The following is a 17,649-nucleotide window of genomic DNA, read 5'->3' as shown; positions in this document are numbered from 1 at the left end:
AGCGGTTCAGTTGAGTTGTGGGCCTGTAAATAAAACAAATCAAAGATTTTTCAGAACAGCATTGCTGATTTGGCAGCACAAAAGAATGTTTAATGGAAGACCAATTATGATATAATCGTATTCAGGCGAATCTAGACCAATTATGATATCATCGTATTCAGGCGAATTTAACAGCGTTTTTCTGCGCTGGAAAAACGCTGTTAAAAAAACAATGCATGCAGTGTACACGAAGTTTTCGTTGCTATGCATTTCTTGTAGAGAACTTAGAGTTCAGACACTTGACTACTTGAGAGATGGTGGGCTGGTGGCACAACGACTGAAAGAGACCAGGAAAGGAAGCCACAGGCTCATACGTAACTGAGGGATGTCAGGGTCGGCAAGAAGCCATATGTCCTGGTTAGTTTATGTACCGACCGACCCATCCTGAAACTATAGAAATTATATTCTGATGACCACTACCAATATGGGATTGTGTGGGAATCTCAATCGCGACATAACATTTTCCAGACAGTTAATGGTAAGCAGAAAAGCAATAGATAAGCATAGCCTTATACACCCTTTGTTCTAAATTATAAGACGTTTTGATTTTTCTAAGTACAAGGTTTTTTTTCTATATACACTTAGATACACACTAGTATGTCTAGATACGTACATCAGAGCAAAAGTGATTCTGCAGCACAACCCTAACTGCAAACTCGAAATAATACCCCATACCGAATTGTCAGTACCAATGAGACATTGAAACTGCACCAGAATTCGATAATCGGATCTAAAAGTACAAAACTCGTCTTTTTTGTTGATGCCAGTCAAGAAAACACAACGGCTCACGCTCACCTGAAAAATCTGCTTCAAAAATGTTACTCCCTCCATTCTAAATTGCATGTATCTAGATATATTATACTCAAAAAAACGATAAAGCGACTTACAATTTATTTGGAATGAAGAGAGTATTACCGACGCACGGCTCTATATAGGTATATTCACAGGCTTAAATATTATAAGGTCCATACCGAATTCTATCAGTACCAATGAGCCTTGCAAATTGCACCAGATTTGGACGATAAGGTCTTAAGATGTTATTTGATTCAAGCATTTTTCGACGTTATCCAATCACACAGTGAACTAATGGTGAAGCATATATCATTTTCTGTTTGCTTCACCATCAATGGGATTTGCTTAACCATCGATAGGATCCAACATGTATAGGATAATCAATCCCATGCTTCAGTAAGTAGATTACGCCCGATTTGAGCAGCAACCGATTGTGCATTTGCGCTCACATCCACCCTGTTACCACGGGTGAACCAAACACAACATGTAATCATCGATTCCCTTCCCATTCCAGCGACGAAGATATTCTCTACCAAACAGCACTAAAAGTTCAAAAGGCCTTTACCTTTATGCAACCAAACAGCACTAAAAGTTCAGAACTCATGTCTCCGTTAATGTCAATCAGGACACCGCAGCGCCTCACATTCACCTCAAAACTCTGCTTCAAAAATGTTAGTATCGATGGCACGGCTCTATATAGGTGTATTCACAGGCTTTCATCTCCCAGACACGAATTCGGATAAAAACCAGATAAGAAAAACTTCTAGACACTCTGATTAGTCTGGCGGTAGACACACATTGAGTTCTGCGAGTGTCTTATGACTTGGACCCCGAAGATTTCTTTGAAGATGCTTTCTTCTGCTTCTTGGGTGCGGTCTCGATTGCCTTCTCAGCATCTGCAGCCTTCTTCTTGTCTTTCCTCTCCCTTTTCTTCAGAGCGTGCATATGGGCCTTAAGAACTGTTGCGTATGAAGCTTGGAACTTTGCGTACTCCTTTAGAGAGACCTGAGAGTAAACATAGAGTTCCAACAAGTTGGGATAGTGTTTACGAAGCAGGAAGGATACATGAATTAACCATCATGACGACAACAAAAGAAGTTGCAAATGAGTGTACGCACCTTGGAAGACATTGCATGGAAAATACCAATGTCAACATCAAGGTAAATATAACACTAGCAGGCTTATCAATCTCTAGTGAAGCATTTGGTCAAGAAGATGCCTTAATTGGATGTGCACAAATTTGATACAAGGACAAGTAATGTGCACAATATAGAACAAAACTAATCACATACTTAATCTGTGTTACCACAATACAATTTGCCTTGCAGTCAAGTCACAGTTCCATGATGAAGAAAATGCAAAGTTACTAATATTGCTTGTGATTGCGCCTTTATGTGAACATGGAGTTCACAAATATTCTGGATCCATGTACCAATATTTTTATCCTTAGATATGGAATAGTTTAAATCATCACATCACATCATTAAATACAAGTTCAAGGAAATTACTTATTTAAGAAGGGGTATAGGAACTCTAAACATGTCATGCCTGTCCATGTAACAACTGGAAAGGTGTCCAAACTGACTGTTTATAGGAATATTATTATACAAACATAAAAAAGGCTACATGCCTCACTGTTTTGAGGTGAAAAATTAACATATAACCTTGATAAAGGATTCCACCAACAGCTAAAATGTAGAAACCAATGAGCATCATCACTGTTAAATGCAATTACACAAATTAAACAGCGCAAGTAAATGACTGTCATTCTTTACACATTTGATGCTTATAAGTGAGATATCTCAAGTAATCCACACTTGATGAAAGAAAGACTTGGTGAGGGCATGAAAGGATGCAATACTTAGAAAGGGATTCACAAACCTAGGAACTAACAACAGATACAACTGTTAAGTATATGTGGTAACCATAAACATTTCCTTTAGATCAACAAACTAGCTGAATGTTAAGCATATTGCTTGCTCATGTCATGCACCAAAGTTTGCAAGAATTACAACAATAGAAACCAAACAATCTTTATGCTATTTCATTGTTAAGAAAGTACAACTCAGAAAACACAAATGTATAAATGATATATATTATTAGCAATGATATCCTATGGATTCCAATTCTAAGAAGCTGATTTCTAAAGTTTCTCTCTACTTTCCATCATGCTAGAATGCTACAGAAGAGAAGCTCCACATACCGTCGAAGCTATATGCTCTACCCCATGTGGCCATGGCCCTGACTCACTCCACTAGTCGTCACATGATTTCTAGATATTGAGGACACTGTTTTGATTTACTAAGCTTGTAGGGTTTCCATCTGCTTTTTCTACATCCATATACATTCCCTATGAGAGAACACAAAATGGCACACCCTACCACTATGAATCCATAATCAGTGGCCATGATGATTTAGCATATAGGCAAATACATACGAAAATGTCTGATCCTAAATTCATACTCATAGCAACTGCATGGACATAATTAGCAATGGATTTGCTAGCAAACTGCTGACCAATCACCAGTACAAAGTATGCACAAAACCAGCAATCTTATCCAAAACTAATCCCAGCAGCTGCACAAGGATAGTCACAGTACCGAGGTTGAGATGCTCTTCTTGCCATCAGAGGCACGGATGAGGCACCGGTGCTCTACCTCCTGCCCCTTCTTCTCCGTCTTCTGCAACTGTGCCTTGCTCTTGAGAGTCGCTGCCCCCCCCCAAAAAAAACAACAACGCCGCATCAGGTCAGACCTCAACTCGTCAGCCGCTCCAATCTGCAAATCAACACGCAACAGAGAGATCACTCACATCGCTTCATGGTGACCCACACGGATCCCTTCTCCGTGCTCCGCTCGTACATGCTCGTCAGCTCGCTTAGGAACCGATCTGGTTGCAGGACCACCTGAACAAACCCACACAGATCAGGGGGCGGACCCAACAAAGGATATGAGTGTACGCATCTACGCCCGATAACGTTTTCGCAAAACAATCGAAGTTAGTAGGCATAATTCATGTATGCGCTTGCGATTAGATCAGGTCCGATTACAAATTGCCAAATAGCTTAGGTTAGGCTTTGGTGCTGCTCGATTTCGCACAGCAGGTAGAGAAGAGAAGGGGCGGGCGTACCATCTTCGGGTGCTCGTTGCCGGAGAAGAGGCCGACGAAGATCTGGGCCGTAGGGCGTCGGCGGCGTCGGCGGTAGCGTAGTCGTCGCGCTGAGATAGGAGAGACGGAGCACGCCGGGAGAACGAATATAGCCCAGTCGGGGGGCTGTTCGGCCGAGGGAAGCGATGGGCCCGTTCATTGTTTCAAACAATTCTTTAAAGTTTTTTCTTATTTCTTTCTTGTTTTTTTTAATTTTATTATTATAGGGATAATTTGTATTTACTCTTTTTATGGAACAAATGGATGGATGAATATTTTTTGGTTTAAAATTGTTGAAACCGTGATGATAAAATTTATTGGAACATTGAAAATTAGCGGGGCCTGTTCGGCTGGTATTATAGCCGGCTGATAAGCCGGCTGATAAGCCGACTGAAGCTGATTTATCGTGAGAGAAAAATACTATAGCCGGCTAATAAGTTCAAGCGAACATGCCCTTTTTATGAAGGTGGATCTTTTTTCTAATGAACTGAAACATTTTTCTCTAGAATCTGAACTTGCGACATTTTTGTCCTAAATATTGTACTAATTTTTCCATAAGGATATAAACCAAGGACATTTGCCCTGTTCGTTTGGGCTTGTTTGGCTGATAAGCCATGACTGAAAGTATTGTTAGCTGGTTTGATGTGAGAGAAAAATACTGTTCGTTGTCTGATAAGCCATAGCTTATAAGTCAAATACGACCAGACGAACAGGCTGTCAAAAAAATATTTCAACATTATTAGAAAATATTTTCTAAAAAAATATCATCCAAATGCGTCAAGCGGGGGTCCTGTTTTTAATATTTCATCGTAAGAAATACAACGGTGCAATCATAATTTAATTTGGATGCATTATTCAAAAACTATAACATTTTGTGTCTCAAATATTTTTGTCGTCGGTGAACAAGGTTCCTCCACTCGAGAAAATTAATACGATTCCAGTATCAACCAAAATGTCCGATATATCTCATACTGTTGACTAGATCCACTTTGGTACATAAGTAGTTCCATCCCATCCCAGCATCTATACAGGCCAATACTAGTTAATATTAGCCACTCCGCCCTATATCAGTCATTTGGCCGGTGTCGAAACTCAAGTGAGACCTGTTTGATATGCAATTTTGTGACTTATTGAAGCATATATTATCAAGCACAGGTGAGCAAAAGTAGGCCGAAAATAATGAAGTCATAGAGTGACCGGCATATCAATGTCACGTCTTCATTTGGGTCAGCCTTTGAAATTGTAAGCCCTCAAGGCTTGATGGGCTAACAATCTGAATGGTAGACGCAGAGAAATGAGAAAAAGCCCAAATGAACCTATTAGCACATGGGCCAAGAGGTCAAAACCAATCCGATGGGCCCAGACAGTCATGCCAGGGCAATGGGCAACAGACTTTCAGTGCTGCACAACAGCAAACGAATCAAAGCCTACATCGACGGATCATGTCGCTCTCAGTGATAACGCGATCGCGGGTGATATCTTTCAGCGATGTACAGCCGCTCAGCGCCATGGTGATCTCGAGCTCATCCCTCAGCATTCGCAGTGCATTCCTCACCCCAGCCTTGCCGTCCACAGCAAGGGCGAACAGTACAGGCCTTCCAATCTGACAGAGGACAAGCATGAATGCATGATGCAGTACATGTCAAGAAATCTTCCTGCATTGAAGTAAGATTAATCCAGGAAAGGACTTACAAATACTCCTGAGGCTCCCAATGCCAAGGCCTTGAACACGTCAGTGCCACGGCGGATGCCGCTGTCAAGGAACACAGGCACACGGCCCTTTGCTTCTCTTACAACCTGAAATTTTCGTTGCCAAGGCAAGTTAGCATAAAGCCATGAACCAGAGATATCCGAGGCAGCTGTGATTGATTTGCATACCTCTTCAAGGCAGCTGATGGTTGCAGGAAGATAGTCTAGCTGGCGGCCCCCGTGGTTGGACATAATAATGCCAGCAACACCGCATTCAATAGCAAGTCGAGCTGCAAATTTGCAAATGTTTTATGGAATCATAGATCAGGTTGAGTGGCGTAGCATTTAAAACAACTGAAACCAAATACTTACCATCTTCTGCTGTTATGACTCCTTTCACTAAGATAGGCAACCAGGTAATCATCTGTAGCCACTTGATATCCTGCATTACACTATGTTGATAGTTCATTTTCACTGAGGTTTATGCATGAGATACTGTCATCTGATGGTTGAAGTCATTTATAGCAACTAACATTAGCTGATTAGCATGTTGCAAATCCTACCTTCCAAGAAAGAGAGCTGTCAATCTGACTAGTGACATATGCAGCAAGGCCAGAAGCATTAGTCTGAAATATCAATATCACAAAACAGCTGTTATGAAAATAAAATAAAAAGAAATGAAATATATCCATCTCAATTTGAACCCCCATGCAATTAGACCAGCTCAAGTTTTCAGAAAACCTTGTCCATTTTGCTGAGATCCAGTCCTTCAAAGCACTTCAATGCCACATTTTCAGGCAGCGTGAATCTAGTGACACATAGAACAATACATAATTTGTTGTAAAGTATGTACTGCTCAAATACAGAACTCCTGCTGAAACTACGTTGTATATATTCAAGATGCATACCTGTTCCTGACATCAGCTTCCCTGCAACCAAGCCGTGGAGCATCGACAGTGACGGCAATTGCCTTATAGCCAGCATTTTCTGCCCTTCTGACAAGTTGTTGCACAATATCCCTGTCCTTGAATGCCTAAATGTGGCAATGACAGTAAACAGGGGAAAGATCAAATCAAGCAGGGAAAAAGGTAAAAATGTAATGATGAGTATGAACTTCATACTGAAAGTTGGAAGAAACGAAGTCCTGGTGCACTTGAGTTAACTTCCTCGATGCTGCAAGATGACCATGAAGACCATGTCTGAAAAATGTAACCAGTAAAGGAATTAATATGTGAGTCATCACTTAGCCGATAAAAAGGTGCAATCTTGCAAACCATTATAGTTCCTGCAGCAGCTGTTGCCTGGGCAGAAGCAACCTCTCCTGCATTTCAGATGAACCTCCGTAAAAGAACTTTCCTTTTAATGTTGCCAAAAGAGGAAAAAAGGTGAATTATAACAAGATAGAACCTTCTTGGTGGGCCAGTTTGTGCAAAGCAGTGGGAGCCACCATAATAGACATGGAAATTTTGTAACCCAGTATACTCGTAGACATGTCAATATGAGACACATCAATCAGCACCCATGGTCGAAACCTAATACCGTTCATTAGATGGACACAATGAGGTTCTCAATATCTCTTTTCTTTTCTGGATTCTAATTTGGATCAAACACAAAAGAGCAAAACTTGAACAATTCAATTGGATTGTACTGAATAAAGAAGATAAACAAATGTAAGCGACATTTCACGACTCATATATTTTCTGCAAAAGAAATAAGCATAGGAGAACATGTTTGTATTCACTAAAGATAAACTTGCATGCTTGTGGTTCTTCAAACTAGGCAACAATATTTGTCAGTTCCTTTGCATTTTAGTCTACAGTTCAGAAATCATATGTTAAGGCTACAAAACGTCTTTTGAAAACCTAAAACAAAATCCAAAAAGTTCACAAGTGGATGAAGTGATGTAGGTCATCCAGTTGAGCTTATAAACATAGCTAAGACCTAACAATCTGGAAGATAGCTTACAAAATCTTGGAGAATGCCTCCTTATTCTCCTTGAGTGTCCACTGGTCTTCTGCACCCCCGGCATAGAAGTCATAAACCATTTTAGGCAGCTTCTGCCTTGCAAGCTCCTCATAGTCAGAGACATTCGTGATCAACGCCATCTCCCTGCCCAAATTTGGGGGAAATTCAGAAGGTCAGAAAAAAAAAATTGTTTAGTGGTTGACATATATCTGTCAAGAAGGGGGCAAAAACAACACGAGCAAAGGATGAAGGCAATTCATGAACTGCACAGAGGCAAACTGAGGAAACATGTGAGAAGATCAAAACAATATATAAGATAAGACGAAATATCAGTGCTAAGCTATAAATCAAAACAAACTCCACAGTGTGATGAACTGAAATGGAAGTCTGCATCTTTCAATAAATCGACACAGATCCATCAAACTAAGATGAGGAGAAATAGCACTAACAACAAAGCAGTTTTCGAGTTTTTTTGCAGGAGGGATCAACAAGAGGACTTACTAGACTGCGGAGAGCAGGCTCAGCGTTTGTGCCTGTGTGAGGGAATGGATTATCTTTGGCTGGTGACGGTCTGTTCCTACCGCTGGGACTGGAAACTGTTGCTTTGGTAATCAATTTCGTCCTTTGCGTGCATATGCTGGAAAGTGTTGGTAACTGGTAACCAATTCGTCGTCCTTTGCATGCATATTATGCTGGAAAGTGTTTGGCTTTTGGTAACCACTCAACCAATTTCGTCCTCTTCGTGTATATGCAAAGACGAGGATAGTGTGATTGGTATCTGAATATCTGATCTATCAGCAGTGACCGACAGTGACAGTGCAAGTAGGCTTTCTAAAATATCTCCTGCAATAATGCGTTTCGATTCGAGTATCAGACAGGAGCACTTCTGCTCGAAGTAAATTCGTGGATAAACCGTTCGCACCTGCTGTTTGGCTGTGGAATTCGACGCTCTGTAGCTGTAGCTATCGGGGACGAGTTCGCCATCCCTTCCCGCAGCAGTAGCCAGTAGGCGATGAAGCTGTTGGTTGTGATAGCGATAGACTAGGATGAGACGGTTCAGCATGACGCGGATACTGACTGGCTGCGGTCATCCGGCGAGGAAAAACGATGCGATGCCTCCGTCAGTTCAGTTGGGGGAGGCGGCGGCCGGCGGCTGTAGTTGGGATTAGGGGCGGCAGCATCGGCGCTGGTGCTGTACTGCTGGTTCGAGCGGAGCCGTCGGGCCTAGCGGATGCCTCGCCGTGCGTGCGCCGAGGCGGGGCAGGTGACGGCCCGCGGACGGGCGAGGCGGAGAGTGGTGGGGAGTCGGAGGTAGCCAGACAGGGTTAATTTCGGAACCTAAGGATATTTTTAGGAACTTTGAACTGATTTTGCTTTTGTTGACCATCAAAAACTTTATTTTTGTTATACTAGAGTAATGCTCGTGTATTGCACCGGATAAATGATCAGATGTAAGATCAAAGAAAATAGATAAATTTTATAGGACATCAGCGGAGTAGAGCACAGAAAGAATATCATACAGCCTGTTCGGTTGGCTGGTTCGTATCGTTGCTGGTTCGTTTATGTGAGAGAGAAATACTGCTGACTGGTTCGCGTAAATAGTAGGCATGTGAGGAGGCCGCCAGCCCAGCCAGCCCCAGCCCAGCGATCAGGCTGATAGTCCTCCATTTCGGTTCTTAGCTAGCTTAGCTAGTTTTCGTGCACTCATGGTTAGGCCTTGTTTCGTTTCAAAAAAAAATCCAAAAAGTACTATAGTACCTATCATATCGAATCTTACGATACGTGTATGGAGCATTAAATATAGACAAAAAAAAATTAATTACACAGTTTGGTTGGAAATCGCGAGACGAACGTTTTGAACATAATTAGTCCATGATTGAATACTAATTATCAAATAAAAACGAAAGTGCTACAGTAACTAAATTCCTAAATTTCACCTAACTAAACACAGCCCTGCTCCTGTGAGTCATTGGGCAAGTTGTGTTTTATGTGTCGAACTTAGTGATGCCCAGTTGTCTTTTTATGTAGGCAGTCATCAGCTAGCCACCTACTCCTTTCTCAAGCATGCATGTCTTGGTCGTTGCCTCATTGGTCAAGTCAGCTTGTTAAGAATTAAAGCTTTAGAAGCTCCTTGTGGCTCTTTGGTAGCGGCTTCCTTCTCGCCTCGGGCCCGTATGGCAGGAACGGAGCCTCATGGAGCGCTATGGCTCATCGTTGTCCGTGATGGAAATCTTTTTAGCACGAGCATATGGTCGACGACTCAATGCGTTCAAGGTGGAGCGCTGCGCCCACCACACGAAGATCGGGACTTCTTATCAAAGACGGTGGCGTCCTATTGGACGCGGAAAAAGGAGTTCATACCAAATATGGACGCGATTTGGTATCACTGGATTTGGTATCACCGGGTAAATGATTACTTTAGAGTCGTTTTAGATGTAGAGATGTTCAATTAACTTTTTGTCCAAATTGAATCATCTTTATTCTATCTAGACTTTGGCTTCTTTTGGGCATGATTTAGGATATGTTTGGTACAAATGACTACTTTTTTCATTCTAAATTAGAAGTCGCTTTATTTTTTTACATCCATCTTGTATCTAGATATAAATATAATAATATGTTTAGATATATAGTAAAATGGATGAAACCAAAAAAGTCAAAGCGACTTACAATTGAAACGGGAGCAGTTACTAGTTGAGCCTAAAAATTAGACTAAGGCCATGTTCGGCTTACCCCATATTCGGCTTGTTCGTCTTTTTTTTTTCAGTCGAAACAGTATTTTTCTCTCACAATAATTCAGCCGGAACAGTGTTTTTCAGCCAGTTTTAGTCAAGTTTCAGACCAGCGAACGAGGCCTAAATTAATTATGGTTGGCTGGGTAGTTAGCTAACAACTAGTTATAGACTTAGCTAAAAAAATTAGTTCCCCACAGTTCGCTTGAATTTATCAGCACGGCTTATCAGCCATTGTACAATTTTTTTCTCATAATAAATCAGCGAACGGTATTTTTCAGCATCAGCATAAGCTAAATTTCAACGAAACGAATAAATAATTTTATCAAAATTTTAACTAATTATTAGCCAACTAGCTAGCGACTAACTAGTTATGCTTCGTCAAACCCTCACCACCTTACTGGTTCTCTCTCTAGCTATGGCGTTGAAGGGACAGATGCGTTTGCGTGCATGGGGGGATGGTGGAGGACTGGAGGGCTAGCGGGTGGGAGAGTATACTCCTCTATCCTGAAATATAATAGAATTCAGATTTGTTCTAAGTCAAACTAAAGTAACTTTGTCTAAATTTATAGAAAATAATATTAACATCTACCCCATCAAAGATGTGTATTATTAAAAATTCAAAATATATTCTATAATATATCTAATTAAGTTAATTTCAAGTTAAGTATATTTTCTTTTTTTCTATAAACTTGGTTAAAGTTATTATAGTTTGACTTAGGATAAAATCGAATTCCTTATATTTTAGAAGGGAGAGGGTAGCATTTATATCACTACGGAGAGAGAAATTATCCCATACCCGTCCCTTGATAGATCAAATATCCATCGGGTATGAGACCCATTGCCAACCCTATGCGTGGCGTAATCTGGTTTTTCCAACACTATTTTGACACCAAAGGATTGTAAGTATACATTACTTTTCCAGTTCTTATCCAATGTTCTAACCAAAGGTCCAACGGAATCTCCACGTTGCGCAACAAGTGCTAGAAAAAAAATCCTAATTTTTTTCACAAAAATTATAAAGATATAAAACCACCGACCCTGGAAAGAGATACTATAATTTAAGCTAAAATTTCAACTAAATGTATATTAAGATAGACTAGGTCTCATGCAAACAGAAAATATTATGGATATAGATGAAAAAAACATGTTGATCAGTAAATCGATAACTATCACATCTTGATAGTGATTATTACTCCATCCGTCCAAAAAAATGCTCTTCTAGAACAGTGTCATGTTTGACCAATTATAGATAAATAAGTATAATTATTTATAATATAAAATAAATATCATTAAATTAAATACGAAATGTGTTTTCGTAATAAATTGATTTGGAGCCATAATTGTGAATATTATTTATTAGAAATTTGATCAAACATAAATCACTTTAACTGGCACGCAACCCATAGTTGCATCATTTTGGGATAGAGGTACATATAGAAAATGAACAAAGAAAAAAGAAAGCTCAATTAAATATAGATATAGGTAAACTTTATTAGTCATAGATATGAAACATCCTCCATCGTGGAATGATAAACGTGTTTTGTACCAGAAAAAGTCAAATTTTATAAACTCTGATAACAATTAGTCAATAATACTTGTTTATTTTGTCTAAAAAATAATACATGTTTATAATACTAAAACTTGTATAAGTAGATTGTTTTCAAGGTGACTTTAAAATGATATTGATTCTTCGACAAATGGCAACATATTATAAAATAAATTAAGAGATAAAATATATTTAATACTATTTTTTGTGGCAATGCTAGTGTCCGGACGTCCGGATAGACGCTCGCTCTACACTCCTGTTTCCTTGGCCCCCGCCCGTGCCTGGCAGCCTGCATTTCACGTGCCCACGTGGGGCCACGCCGCCAGACCGCTCGCGCCCCCTCCACTTCTCACACGCATTGCACCATGTGCGACACCCGATCTACTTTGCCACATCCAGATAAAACACTTGCAAAATACGTCCGAAACAACTAAAACACTTGCAACATACGTCTGAAATACTTGCAAAACACCAGAAAAACCTTGAAAACACATGTGTAGCCATTGCAACACATCAAGATAAAATACTTGCAACATACGTTTAAAAACACTTGAAACACTTGCATATATATGAAACATCTCGTTTGCAACATCCAAATGAAACACTTAGAACATACGTCTGAAACAGATGAAACATTTGGAACATACACTTGAAACATACGTGTATAGCCCATTGTAATATGTGCAACATCCCGATCTACTTTTGTAACATCCCTATGAAACACTTGCAACATAGCTCTAAAATATCTGAAACATTTGAAATGTACACTTGTAACATGCATTGTATCTCGGTGCGGCCTCCTCCGTCGTCTGCATCGGGGCACCGTAGCCTAGCAGGAGGCGAGGCTGGAGGGCTTCCGTGCCAGGGCTCGACGCTTCTCCTTGCGCAGTAGCCTTAGTTGCTAGCTGGCGGCCGAGGGAGCGGTCACCTCGCATGGGCACGGCGGTGCCCGCACTGTTAGGCGAAGCGGGCCGCAGAGCAGAAGCAGCGGCAGAAAGCAGCGGGGTGGCGCGGTGGAGCAGGGGAAGGAGCAGCGTGGGGTGACTGTCGACGGCGGAGCAGGCCGTAGAGTAGGAGTAGCAAGGCACCCGACTGAGCAAGAGCAGGCGGGGGCACCGGCGACGTGCGGACCAGAGCGGAGTAGGTCTCTCGTCTCCTCCTTTCCTTATCCAACCGACCCAACGGAAGAGACGGACATGAATGCCGTAATAAAAAACGAGTGGGTGTAGGCCAGAGGTTTATTGGGCTCGTATGCAGGCCCACGAAGTGGCATTCGGACTGACAAACGTCTCGTGCGTAGCATTTTCGTAATTTTTTTCTATTGAAAATATAATTATCATTCCAATGGAAGGAGTCGCAGCATCCGATGCTTATGACTCCCAAAATTATAAATTTAAACACGGATTGATGGACTAGTGTATTATTAAACCGGCCCCAGATCCCATAAATTCCTTTCCATGTGTCGAAACCCAAACCAACCACCAATTGTTATAAAAGAAAAAACAACCACCAACGCCAATCAACACTGGCAACTAGCCAACTACGACTGCGGTGCAAACAAACGTCAGCAACAGGCACACACACACGCAGCTTCCTTATTTGCATAACGTAAAAATGAGAGCACAACAGCTAGCGGTATCTAGAATTAGGACAGTTCAGTCGAGACCAACATGCTGAGCTGAACTGTACATTCTACAGCCGCGAGCGGGCGATCCTGTCGCTGTCGGTGATGACGTGGGCGCGGGTGATCTCCCTCAGCGACGTGCAGCCGCTGAGCGCCATGGTGAGCTCCAGCTCGTCCCTCAGCATCTGCAGCACCTTCCGCACGCCGGCCTCGCCGTCCACTGCCAGCGAGAACAACACCGGGCGGCCGATCTGCAACACCAAGCGACAGTGTCAGGTGTCGAGCTTGAACGAGATAACAATGTTAGCAGTATCCAGTGGGCGCGTCGTCCTTACGAACACTCCTGAAGCTCCCAACGCCAGGGCCTTGAACACGTCCGTGCCACGGCGGACGCCGCCGTCGAGGAACACCGGCAGCCGGCCTTTCGCTTCCCTCACGACCTGAATTCATGTGGCCCTTCTCGTAAAAACCTCAGCAGACATGGAAGTTGGAAAGCCAGGAAGCACAAGCAAAGCTTCTTCTGAAGACTCGGCTATTAATAATGAAGCTGTCTGTGCTTTTCTGGAAAACGTAACCTCTGAAGCTCTGAATCTGAATACAGAAGGATAGTTAGCGTACCTCTTCCAGGCAGCTGATAGTTGCAGGAACATAATCTAGCTGGCGTGCGCCGTGATTGGACACAATGATCCCAGCAGCGCCATATTCAATTGCAAGTCTAGCTGCATTGCGTATATGTTTAATGCTGATGCGAAACTGAAGCTGCACCTCAAAGTCTGAAAGTCTGAAACTGAACACTTACTGTCTTCTGCGGTCACGACCCCTTTCACTAAGATCGGCAACGAGGTAATTGTCTGCAGCCACTTGATGTCCTGTTTGTTGTATTGCTACTTATCAGCATTTTATTGCCACATACTAGAACACTTGAATGCAAGTAGAGTGAAATACTATTGCATTTGTGTTTTTTGAATGCATCTTCCATTTATGTCAAACTTCAGATTAGCTGTTATCTGAAACTAGGAAGCTAGGGTGTAGTCGTGTAGAAATAATACCTTCCAGGAAAGAGTGCGGTCAACTTGACCAGCAACATAGGAAGCAAGGCCAGAGTCGTTTGTCTGACACATCAAAAGATATTTGGTAAGAAAACCTGAAGAAATAGATGCATTTTTATAGCCCTATGTCAAGCTCAGTTTTCAGGTAACCTTGTCCATCGTGCCAAGATCCAGCGCTTCAAAGTTTTTCAACGTCAGATGTGGAGGTAAGGTGAATCTGCATGGTTTCACAGTATATATGCAGCGTGTATTGGATTCCTAATAGAAATAATGAACATTCGTCCTGTACAGCACGCTGGGTTCAGTTGTTAGATTCGCACCTGTTTTTTATATCAGCTTCCCTGCGGCCAAGTATTGGAGTGTCTACAGTGAGTGCAATAGCTTTAAGGCCAGCCATTTCAGCCCTTTTCACGAGTTGCCGTACTATATTCCTGTCCTTGTAGACCTGATGATGGAGACAGATGATTCATGGTAAGATCAGTGTGATGAATAAGCAATGCCTCTTGTAAGTTCATGCAGATAATCATGCATACATAGAGCTGGAAGAAACGTATGCCTGGCCCAACTGAGTTGACCTCTTCAACGCTGGAAGTAGACCATGAGGACAATGTCTGAAAAAAAAAAACAAAAGATCAGTCATAGGATCAGCACAATGAATTAAGGTGTGTTTGGTTCCATGGATATCCATGGATACGAGGTGCTTAGTTGAATGGACAAGCTGAACCTAGATATCCACGACAAGGAATATTATGAGTAGATGCTGGATATCCTGGCCCTCAAAAATATGGCGGATGAGGATGATGATATCCACATATTGATTAGCGCATGTTTTGTGTGACAATTAGAGTAGTATAGTGCTAATTAACATATATTTATTTTTAATTAGTGATTATAATGACAAGATTAGTGTCAATGCATATTTATTAGGGTATAATTAGTTGTTATTATTTTTAAATAATAGATATAATTAGTTAAGTATTTCATTCCATGCAATCTCATCTATCCAACCAAACAGAAAAATGGCTCATCCCATCCATCCAACCAAACAAACAACATGGATATCCATATCCCGAAATCCATGGATGGCCATATCCCATCCACCCTTGTCCTCAAACCAAACACACCCTCAATGTTCAGGTCATGACTGAGGTGCCACAAGCAGTGTGATCTTTCAAACCATTATTGTTCCTGCAGAGGCTGCTGCTCTTGCCGTAGCAAGCTCTCCTGCATTCCAGATAATTTCTCCATAAGAACTTTCCTTTGAAAAATGAGTAGAAAAGTGTAATTATTGAACATTCGTCCGAACCATCAGGATGGGCCATTTTCTGCATGGCCGAAGGAGCAATCATAATAGGCATGGAAATGTTGAATCCCAGGACGTTTGTGGCCATGTCGATATGGGAGACGTCAATCAGTATCCGTGGTCGAAACCTGTAATCATTTCCACAAGGAAGCACAAAATGAGGTTCTCAGAGAACAACGTCTCCTTTTCTCAAACTTGAGTTGATGACTTTGGTGTCAGTGTGTGTGTTGTGGATAAGTTAATTCTTACTATTGTCAAACGTGAATAAAAACAACAACGGTTGAATCAGCAGTGTGCTAACAATCGAGTTAGTGAGCAAAAAGTCTTGGAGATAACTATTTACTGTCTACTACAAACATGACAAATGCCATACTCAACGTCATCTGTATGAAAATTCAGAGTCCAGATGCATGACCGAAGAGCTGAAACCTGCAAGGACAATAATTTTGCACATGTCCATGCATTTCTAATGTCATGTGTCGTATCTGAGAGTTCCTAGTGAAGTTGCCATCTTCTTTTGACCATGCAGGCCACAAGTCACAAGACAACTTCTGATCTCTTGTCCTCTACTCCATGTGATTGGTCCACTTTGCTACCGTTTACTTTTATTAATCAAAGGTGATTTTATCCGCTTAGACTAAACAATTCGACAAAGTCACCTCAGACTAATTGTTATCATGAAGCTATACATTTTCCACAAGGATTGGAGAGGCGCCACATTCATTATCCTACACGCTCAAAAACTTAAAATAATATATGAGTTTTCTTGATACATGACAATTTCTATCAGATATCAAAATTTATGTCATCCTTGTATACTTGTTCTGAACGTTTTCCATAAAGTTCCTGATTTTCAGTGAATTATTAGCTGCTGACGTGAGTAAAAACAAGAACAGTTGAATCAGCGGTGTGCTACCAATCGAATACGGCTAAAACCTACTGTTTTGGAAGGTAGCTTGGCTTACAGAATTCTGGAGAAGGCCTCCCTGTTCTCCTTGAGCGTCCACTGATCTTCTGCGCCGGAGGCATAGTAGTCGTACACCATCTTCGGCAGCTTCTCCTTGGCGAGCTTCTCATACTCGGTGACATTTGTGATCAGCTCCATGTCTCTGCCCAGACAATTCCTCACAGTTAGTTCCAGTTCATCGGCAGTTCAGACTTCAGACAACTTCTCTGATCTGCTAATACCACATATTCCACTTTCCATCAGAAGGATTCAGAACAATATAATGATGTTCTTTTGAGGCTGATGATGAAAAATAACAAGAACAAGTGGGGGTTGCCGTATAGTTCAATACAGAGAAATCAAGCAAGGTTAAAACACAAATCAAAACATGGGGCAAAGCAACAAGACCGCAACAACAGAATGATTCGCGGATTCAGAGTTGGGGACATTCTTTGGTAGCCTAGCTAGGGGCATCACATAAATCATCACTGCAAAGACAGGAACCGATCCAATTGAGGCCTCCAATTGATTCCAGCGACCGAGAGGCGAGAGGAACGATTACCCCTACCCTTTCCTTGCGCAGTAGAACCCAAACAAGAAAAAGGGCTTAAACAGGGCCGGAAAAACTAGACCAAATGAAATGAAATGATCAGATGCGAAGGTTCCCGGGGAACTCACTGAGCGCGCAAGGGAAGCGGAAGCGGCCGAGGCTCTGACGGACGCCCGTTCGCCGGCCTTGGAGTGATGAATTGGAGCAGGGGTCTCGTGGTGTGGCCAGCCGTGTGGGTATTTAAACACTCAGATCAGATGGTGTCAT

The 17,649-nt window shown here is 41.7% G+C and overlaps 3 protein-coding genes across 6 annotated transcripts; all 3 read right to left on the bottom strand.

Moving 5' to 3' along the window:
• Window positions 1-1,378: 1,378 nt before the first annotated feature.
• On the bottom strand, window positions 1,379-4,110 carry LOC136497528 (signal recognition particle 14 kDa protein-like). The gene is made up of 4 exons (XM_066493363.1): window positions 3,961-4,110; window positions 3,643-3,736; window positions 3,432-3,541; window positions 1,379-1,836 (listed from the first exon to the last, which is right to left on the bottom strand). The coding sequence occupies exons 1-4, from the start codon at window positions 3,961-3,963 to the stop codon at window positions 1,648-1,650; spliced, it is 396 nt and encodes a 131-aa protein (XP_066349460.1). The 5' UTR covers window positions 3,964-4,110; the 3' UTR covers window positions 1,379-1,647.
• A 990-nt stretch (window positions 4,111-5,100) lies between these two features.
• Window positions 5,101-8,934, bottom strand: LOC136497527 (glycolate oxidase 2-like). Of its 2 annotated transcripts, XM_066493362.1 has the most exons (13): window positions 8,555-8,934; window positions 8,134-8,475; window positions 7,633-7,776; window positions 7,075-7,199; window positions 6,942-6,988; window positions 6,789-6,866; window positions 6,576-6,700; window positions 6,409-6,475; window positions 6,231-6,293; window positions 6,040-6,109; window positions 5,857-5,957; window positions 5,671-5,775; window positions 5,101-5,581 (listed from the first exon to the last, which is right to left on the bottom strand). In XM_066493362.1, the coding sequence occupies exons 3-13, from the start codon at window positions 7,770-7,772 to the stop codon at window positions 5,399-5,401; spliced, it is 1,104 nt and encodes a 367-aa protein (XP_066349459.1). In that variant the 5' UTR covers window positions 7,773-7,776; window positions 8,134-8,475; window positions 8,555-8,934; the 3' UTR covers window positions 5,101-5,398. The 2 variants fall into 2 exon arrangements, with proteins under 2 accessions (XP_066349459.1, XP_066349458.1); XM_066493361.1 differs by having other exon boundaries at window positions 5,671-5,957.
• Window positions 8,935-13,320: 4,386 nt separating this feature from the next.
• LOC136496305 (glycolate oxidase 3) lies at window positions 13,321-17,649 on the bottom strand. Of its 3 annotated transcripts, none has more exons than XM_066491951.1 (12): window positions 17,511-17,649; window positions 16,852-16,995; window positions 15,890-16,014; window positions 15,761-15,807; window positions 15,117-15,194; window positions 14,904-15,028; window positions 14,734-14,800; window positions 14,584-14,646; window positions 14,334-14,403; window positions 14,153-14,253; window positions 13,870-13,974; window positions 13,321-13,785 (listed from the first exon to the last, which is right to left on the bottom strand). In XM_066491951.1, exons 2-12 carry the CDS (start codon window positions 16,989-16,991, stop codon window positions 13,603-13,605), a joined length of 1,104 nt encoding a protein of 367 aa, XP_066348048.1. In that variant the 5' UTR covers window positions 16,992-16,995; window positions 17,511-17,649; the 3' UTR covers window positions 13,321-13,602. The 3 variants fall into 3 exon arrangements, with proteins under 3 accessions (XP_066348048.1, XP_066348049.1, XP_066348050.1); XM_066491952.1 differs by having other exon boundaries at window positions 16,852-17,064; window positions 17,511-17,615; XM_066491953.1 differs by having other exon boundaries at window positions 16,852-17,067; window positions 17,511-17,591.

Source organism: Miscanthus floridulus, chromosome 12 (assembly GCF_019320115.1).
Source record: "Miscanthus floridulus cultivar M001 chromosome 12, ASM1932011v1, whole genome shotgun sequence".
Lineage (NCBI taxonomy): Eukaryota > Viridiplantae > Streptophyta > Magnoliopsida > Poales > Poaceae > Miscanthus > Miscanthus floridulus.
The sequence above is the reverse complement of the archived record's forward strand: the minus strand, read 5'-3'. Positions and strand labels throughout refer to the sequence as shown.